Source organism: Monopterus albus, unplaced genomic scaffold, assembly GCF_001952655.1.
Source record: "Monopterus albus unplaced genomic scaffold, M_albus_1.0 scaffold220.1, whole genome shotgun sequence".
NCBI lineage: Eukaryota > Metazoa > Chordata > Actinopteri > Synbranchiformes > Synbranchidae > Monopterus > Monopterus albus.
In genome coordinates, this window is record NW_018128100.1 from 282,241 (window position 1) to 290,699 (window position 8,459).

Here is an 8,459-nt window from a genome sequence, read left to right on the forward strand (position 1 = left end):
CACTTTGTAATAATTCTTTAGTATATTACTTGTGTGGTGTAGAAGATAATTATTTATGTAGAGATACTGCTTGCAAACCAATGATGGTAAGATGATGTCAGATTTATCCAGTCCTACCCCATGACTTCTTCCTACTCCATTCAAGCATGTACTAGGTATAAGCACATTGATATTGGATTAGCATTTGTTGGATATGTGTAAAATTATGTGTATTGATACATCAACTGTCTTTACATGCTTGAAAGAATAAATCAAATCAAGATTAGAACAGACTGTGGAGACCTTCTGCAAACGTTCAAAAACAAACAGGCTCACTTTCTGATGTCCACGTGCAGCAGTGCACAGGAGCTCACTGCCATTGGTGTGTGAGTGTGAATGAGAGGCCAACTGTAAAGCTCTCCAGATAAAAGTACTATATGATTCAAACACTTTAAATTTTATTGTAAAATCCACATCTGTCAATCAAAGGTGACCACGGTTGTCATCCTCCATAAAAAAAAAAACATTTCCACTACCTGCTTTTAAACCTACAGAAGATGACTGACCACAAAAAGAATGTAAACTGCTTGTGTGAAGTGCAAAGATCAGCAGGACAATAACTGGTCAACAGGTAGAGTTCACATTTCCTGGATACAGACGGTGATCATGTCGGTACAGGACGGTAATAAAGAGTGTACTAACAGAACAACTGCTGTAAAACTGCTGCTCATCACGCTGTGTTACGTAACAGCCTGTTTGGAGTAAGAATACTAAGATCTGAGAAAACGAGTGCATGAAGACCCGTGCAACGATCATTACAGGTTAAAAGACATTTAAACACTTAGAAAAACACACTTTCCCAGGTTAAACATTCCCATATGATGGAGAGCAGACACACACTGTGGGTCCTGAGCTCAGTGATCTCATTAAACAGTGTTTTATAGGCTGACAGCAAACAGAATCAGGGAGGGCGCCCTGTAAAAGGGAACAGTCTGGGGAAAGATTACCCAGACAGACACAAAGGTTTAGGGGTTACCATGGTGACAGTGAAACTTCGCTGAGGGCAATGCGGCACCTCACCCAGCGGAAGGTGAATTAACAGTGAGACACGGAAGCCGGCCTGTTTAACTTGCAGTGAGGAGTCACTCGACTTCAGACTGAGTCTGTAGGCGAGCACACTGGAGCTACAGTACAGGCTGTAATCTGCAGGGTCTGGAGGTGAGACACGGAGAGAATGATGCTTTATTGCTTCCAGAACTGAGGTCTCTTCCGCATGAGATTAAGTGGCACATTCAATCATTAACCTACTGCCAGGTAACAGGTCGGAAAAGGCTGAGTAAGAAAGTGAAGCTCAGAGAGCGTGTGTGTGTGTGTGTGTGTGTGTGTGTGTGTGTGTGTGTGTGTGAGCTGGGGACGTGGACACTTCTGGCTGGGTGTCGATGCCTTTCACATCACTGACACTCATCACTCCTTCGTGGGTATATTTGATTTGTTTAAACCAGTTACTCCGCCAGCTCAGCACTGCGCTCCTATAAAACTGTCAGACTCTGTACTGTCAAAACCTGGTGCCTACATTACCCAGAATGCAATTCAACTGCAGACAACTCAGTCAGATATTGGGGTGTATCAGGCTAGTAACAGCTAATGTGGCCTGAAGCATAAACCACAGTGTGCGGGAGCAGCGGCTGCACCGACTCCTCTCAGCTGACTACAGTAAAAACGACAGCTGATGTGTGGATGGACTCGAGCTCGCTGACCTTTCCCTTCTGTTTGAGAGGTTCGATGGTGAGGCTGTCAGCGCCGATGTCCACAATGGTCCCCAGCTGGAACCCTTCTGTTGGGTGGGGCGCCCACACTGGCTTCCCATCCTCCATCGCACCGCTCTGAGGGCACTGGAAAACATCACACACACACACACACAGAGTCAGGTGTGGTATCCTCACTCAGGCTTCATGATATGTGCAGGGAAGTATTTCTTATTAAATCTTTATATTATATTTTACTTCTAAATTCACTAATACTTGTATCTGTAGGTCTGATGTTCTGATATTTCCCAACACCAGACTCTGTGTGTCTGTCATGTTAAAGATCAACGCCAACAACAATAAAGACAATGGAAGTAAGTTGAGAAATTGGACTCTGACATGTTGTATTATCATAAAGATGTTAAAATGTGGTCAATAAAACAAACCCTAACCAAACCAGAAACCAGAGGATTATAAACCTGAACAGGGTATGTGACCATTTTATCCCCTTTAATCTTTATTAGACTTTTTAACAGCTGGGCATATTTTAAAGCACATTTTCCAATTGTGTGTGCAAATATTTCTCACCGACAAGAACACACTTAATGTTCGGACTGACTTGCCTACATCTGTACCAGTGCTAATTGCTATGTGGCACCTTCAGTTTAAAGATTAACATTTAAAAGTAGGAGCAAACACAAAGTGCAGTAACTCATGTGCACTGAGCTCTCTGGGGCCTTTTGGCAGCCAACAAGACAATTACAGTGTTACTGAATCAAAGCAGCAGCTGATCACATTACTGTGGTGAAGGCCTTTTCCCTCTGGGGCGACCTCTGATACGCACAGCCGTGGAAACAAAAGGAGAAATCGCTTAGCTCAGGGCGTGTACAGAAAAAAGTAAAACTCAGGTAAAAGCTCCAGGAGTCATTAAAAAAAGATGATGATGCTTGTACAAAATGTGGCTGTTGAACAGTCGATAGACTATTTACCGCCATCTGCGCCCAAACACAAAATGATATTTTTTAAAAATCATTGCATTTTCTACATCCATCAACAGAGCCATGCTGCTAACTCAGCTAGTCCTCCTCTTTGGACTGTTCACCTAAGGACTGGTCAGACTTAGGTGTTAATGTAGTCAGAGCCCTGTGGCTGTAGCTCCTGACTTCCACGCCACCTTTATTTCCATGAACACCGTGAGCCCGAGGCGCAGCAGACCACAAACTACCACTACGTGTGAGCAAACTGGAAAAACGAGCCAGCAACCCCCTGGACCAGTGGCTGTGTTTACTGCAATCACTCCCACGTGTTAGCAGCATCCTGAGCCTGCTAACATGAAGGAGACGGGGTCACGGCCGAGTTTCCATCCACACAGCTGATGACAACACGCTGCAGCTCCAGTCTTCACATGGCGGCCCCCTGGCAAACTGGAAGACAGCACGGAATTTTCTGTGGGATCTCAATGACCTCAACAGCTGCTGCACTAAGAGGCTATCACAGCCAATAAGGGAATTTAGACCATTATCATCCGAGTACAATCTTATCAGAGCAGACGGATGGCTGCTGTAACTGTAGGATCACTGCTCTGACTCCTTCAGGAGCTCAGGACTTCATCGCTGTCCAACACTGGCTCACACCACAGACCTCGACACTCAGCTCCGATCTTTTTGTGTTGCTGTCTCACATCCATGTGTGTCAGTGCCATGTACCCAGCTCTGGTGTGAACACCGCTGAGCTCCAAAACACACTGAAACATGTCTGAGCGTATGTCCATTCCGACAGCGCTCACGTGGTCAGAGATCAGATATGAATTTCATCTGCAGTAGGTACACATATGCCTGTGGCTTAAATCTGAAGATCTCACTTGGTTGTTCACACAGTCTGAGCGTAGCTTTAGCGCCAGGAAACCAGCGTCTGAACACACGTCTGTGTTCTTAAAGATACAAGAGCAAACAATGCTCTGGTTCGAGTGTGTGGATGGTTTTCTGCAGGTCAGTGTCGCCGTCCTGTAGCTCAGAGGCTCGAGGAAAACCAACAACAAAAACTGTGTTCATTGTGTTTTGAGTTGAAACAAAAGAGTGAAGCTACTTCCTGTTCTAATCCATGTACCATATTCAGCTCACATTACTGATGTAATGCTGTGGAGACACTGGATAATCATCTGTCCACATATCCAACACTGCATTCATCATGAACTGAGGGTGAAAGGTTGAGTCACAGGCGTCCAGGGAGAAAGGCTCTGCCCTGCTGACTGCTCAGTGCTTCATCACTGCTATGAGTAAAATCTTTTTTGAATTTTGAGTTGAATGGGTTATCATTTAGTATTTTAAAGCACAAGTACAGTAGTACTTCACATGTGGTTACATCATAACGCCTATACAGCTCAATCGTTTTTGAAGGGTAGACTGGCAGGTAGAGCAGCAGTCAAACGTTTCTGAGCAGCGCCAAGTCCAGTGGATAACCTTAAATGGTACAAAGTTAAAAAGTAAACTGCCAGTGTTGATCTGTAGGAAGAGGAGTGAAATGAATGTTACTGAATGAGTTTATTTGTTAACTTCTTTTGTTAAAGGCCACTGAGTGACGAAGCAAATGAAGCTTCAAAAACTGAGATGCCAACAGTTCCTACAGGTCCCGACTGCTGCTGACTGACAAAAACAGATTCTGTCTGCACAAAGGCAGACTTGGAACAGACTGTGTCACTGCATCCTCTGGAGCATCATTTGGAAAAAGGCCACGGACACAGGGAGTCGGAGCTTCTCAGTGTTTCGTCCTGTAGCAGGAGAATGAGCAACAAACAGCTCCAGGCTGTGGAGGAGCACTGACCAGTGATGGACCGACAGCACAGGGTCCAGACTTTCCAGGTGAAGCGTGAAAGCAAAGCAACCTACAGGTGCAGCACATCTGTGGGAACATCTGCAGCAGCGCTGTCTGTCCCAGCTGTGTCTGATCTCAGCGGTAGAGAGAATGACACAGGTGTGTTCATCTGTTGGATCACACTGACAACTACTGGAAACACGGAGGTGTCCCCAAACATGTGACCAGTGGTGTCTGTAGGTGGTGTGCTGCTACATATGCTTTTTGAGTAAGTGGGAGGAAGTCTCGGTAGGTAGGTAAGTTACTTTGGATGGGTCAGATACTGTCGGTAAGCATCTTGAATCTATGGCCAGTCGTACATTTCCAGACCACAACCAAAACAATGCTCAAGAAGTCAAAATGTTTGTAATCTCCACTGATCACTCCCAGTATACACTTTACACTTCTGACATTCAAACCTGCCTGACACAAAACTAAATTCAGCACTTGACTAAATATAACCTGACCAATAATTTCTCGTTTCACCAACCTAAAGACCTCTAGACACAGCTGATCCCCCTGGTCTGAGGCAGCTAATTCAGAAAACCACAGTCCCTGCAGCAGTCGGCTAATGGCGGAGCAGAGCCTCGGCCGCTGTTGTTACCGGAGCCTTAAATAAGAGGTTACAACTGATTTCCAGCCACTGCCCTAAATATTAAAAATCAGCTTCTGGAACATTATTTCCATTAACATCCTCAGTCAGGTGAAAAATTAAAGCATGCACAGTGAGCAGAGGGCTCCCAGTGCAGCCATCAGACTGGGTTACTGGGTCAGCACTCACACAAGCATTACGCTAATGGAGCCTTCACTAAATTGGTTTTAAAGGGCAGCAACAGTTGTATAATAAATCATTTATTGAAACAAATACTTAACTATTCAGATTATGAATTGTACATTTACTCAGTGGCTCCTGCTCTCAGCGCTGAGACAGTAACAGTGTGAACAGAACAACAGGTGTGTTCAACACCATTAACAATTCACTGATGAAGAGAAAACATATCGACGACAGGAAACGTGAAGTAACATGGCTTTTAAGCTTTAACTCGCTCGTCTTGGTTAGTTAGGTAGCTAGCTGGACACCGCAGAGCTACCACTTCAGAAACCGTTCAGCATCGAGGTGAACGAGTGACTCCGTCTCCTGGATGAAACCTGCCACACCCAGGGACACCTGACCAACGGCACCCACCTGCATCAGGCTTTGTGGCTTTTTACCGGTACAGACAGGGATTTTTTTTTTTTTGTCTTTCAGCTTAAAAGAGCTGGACACACCTGTGCTTTACAGCATTTTGAGTTCACAACAAAGCAGTTCAGTGTCTGGTTACGGACTGAACAACTCTCAGCGTTTACATAATCCAACATATGATGGAGAAGTAGCTGCTGGTTGTTTGTTCTGCTGTGAAACCTGAGCTGAGCCCAAAGCTGAAGAAAGTGTCATAATACACCATATAGACAGCACATACAGTGTTTCATAAACACCCCCCCCCCAAAAAAAGCATCTGTTGACTCATCAAATAATCAATTATTCATGAACATGTTTTCAAGTCACATGAGATCAAACAAGGAAGAAATGAGAAGCTCTGACACTCATGAATCAATTCACAGATTTAAAATATACATCTATGCTCATATTAGTTTAGAGTCTGAATTAAACTGGCTGTGATAAACTGAGATTCCCTGATGCCGAGACATTCTGAAGTCTAATGGGTCAAAAACACTGGACCACCCTGCGTTTTGACTTGAAGAAGCTCAATAGTCTCCATGTTTGGTACAACACTCCAGGTCCACTGTGCTTATTTGTCATGTTTCTGAAACATCACAGTTCAGTGGCACCGAAACATCTGGACACAGCATCTGTTCTACACCGACTTCTTATCCACGACACAGACCGTCAGCAGACAGCCTCCAGGGCTTCAGGGGAAGTGCTACGTCTCTGCAGCGTCAGACTGTCAGGGAGGACTCCAGCTTTAAAACTACGTGGTCGAGCTGAGATGAAAACAAAATGCACTTAGTGCAGAAGCTGCCAGCAGCTGTTGCTTTGTGTGTTGGAGAGGACGACACATTTCATGGCAGTGGACGAAGCGCAGTTTGAATCCTCGACCCACTCCTCTGCTGACAAATGGCTGATTGTTGACATGTCGGAGCTCACTGAGAGCTCACTGTCACAACCGCTCAGCCGGGTCACATGGTGCCCAGACAAAACTCCCTGAGTGCAGCTCGACAGAGACACAGCAGGCCGAGAGTGTCGATGCTGAAAACTGCACGGGTTACATCTTAACGTTTCTGAAACACCAAACTCCACTGGCACTACTGCAGGTTTATGGATACAAGCAGCACTACAGCGAGGAGTTCAACCGCCCTCCCGGGTGCAGGCCCAGGGGCCCAAGGAGCCAGAGGCCCCCATTCAGTTGGAAAGTCAAACAAACGACTACACAGTGACTGTCTCACAATCCATCCATAGACTTTATCATCCAGAAATGAAATGCATTTAGTTTTGGGTGCAAAAAGTACAGAGCAGCATCGCAAACACGTGGTAAACCAAGAGCAGTCACTCATTACCAGCCTGTTCACTCTGTGGTCCTCTTTCTGCCTGTTTTTGGTCATTTATTGACCGGTTACTGTCTGGAATCAGTGAACTTGTTTCTTCCTCTGACTGTGCTGGTGAACACCCTGACAGCTGATGGACGACCCGTCAACAGGCCCATGTTTGCCCAACTCTGCATCAGGAGCAGAGCGCCGCCGAGTCCGAACGTGTGGCGTCGTCCATAATGTAAAATGATCTACTAAATCACTCAGGGTACGTCAGTTGACCAAACACTCAAAGCTTGGGACACCCTGGTATCAACCAGTTCGTTTTAGGACTTAATGATATTCTGGGCTTTTAATGTTCTCTGCTAATCTAGTGACTGAACCACAAGTCAGTTCCACCTGCAGCTAATGAAACCACACTGACTTCTGGCTGCAGCCTCTCATCACAGAGCAACAGAAAACCTCGTCTTTCTGTCTCCCTTCCTGTGTCAACAAACTGTCTGTCATAGGTTTGTGCTTCTGTGAAAACCTCCCTGTTACATCACAACTCCCGTCATGACTGTTCTCCACAGTTCTTTGAAGGAATTCATCGGCTGCTGCCACGCCCACAGCAAAGACTCGTCACAGCAGGGTGTGTTAGCAGATCAGGAGACCAGGTGATTTCACCAAGGCACAGATGAACCTGACCCTCCCAACACACACACACACACACACACCTTTGATGCTTTTCTTTGTCTGAACATTGGCAGCACATTCTCTGGTCGGATGACGACAGACTTCAAGTCAAACTGTTTCTTGTGTAAACCTCTCCATGTTTTCTGGTTTTGGACTTATAGTAAGTCAGCCTCCGCACGCACGCACAACAGCACAAAACCTGCAAGACTGAACTTTGCCAAAGAACATTATTAATTATTAACACGTTCTAAGATTCTCTCATTTTCTGGTGCTTTGGTCTGAGGACTGTTGCTCAGACAAACCACCACATCTGATGACTTCAGCCTGGGCCTCAGGACAAGGCAGATTACTCAGTTATGAAAATGACAGATGCAGCCCTGGTCCTCACAATAATGGTATAAAACTAGGTCCTCACAATACGAGCTACCGACCCACTGTGTCCGACCCACTGTGTCCGACCCACTGTGTCCGACCCACTGTCGTCCTCATGAAGCCATTCAGTGACCTAGAGCTGAAGCCATGAGTCAGTTAACTGGTAGAAAATGAACCTCAGCTATTTAGAAGCAACAGTCACCGACATGTTCTGGTTCCACCTTCTTTAATGTGAGGAGCTGATGCTTTTCTTTGTCAGACATGAGAATCAGCTGAGTCTCTGTGGGTCTGTTGGTTGGACACAACAAGACA

At 45.6% G+C, this 8,459-nt stretch overlaps 1 protein-coding gene across 1 annotated transcript in view; it reads right to left on the reverse strand.

Moving 5' to 3' along the window:
* myo6a (myosin VIa) overlaps nucleotides 1-8,459 on the reverse strand; it is a 101,735-nt gene that overhangs the window by 87,888 nt on the left and 5,388 nt on the right. Inside the window, exon 2 of the mRNA XM_020619470.1 lies at nucleotides 1,737-1,871. Coding sequence (XP_020475126.1) covers nucleotides 1,737-1,853 — 117 coding nt within the window. The 5' untranslated portion in view covers nucleotides 1,854-1,871. The remainder of the gene's footprint in view (nucleotides 1-1,736; nucleotides 1,872-8,459) is intronic.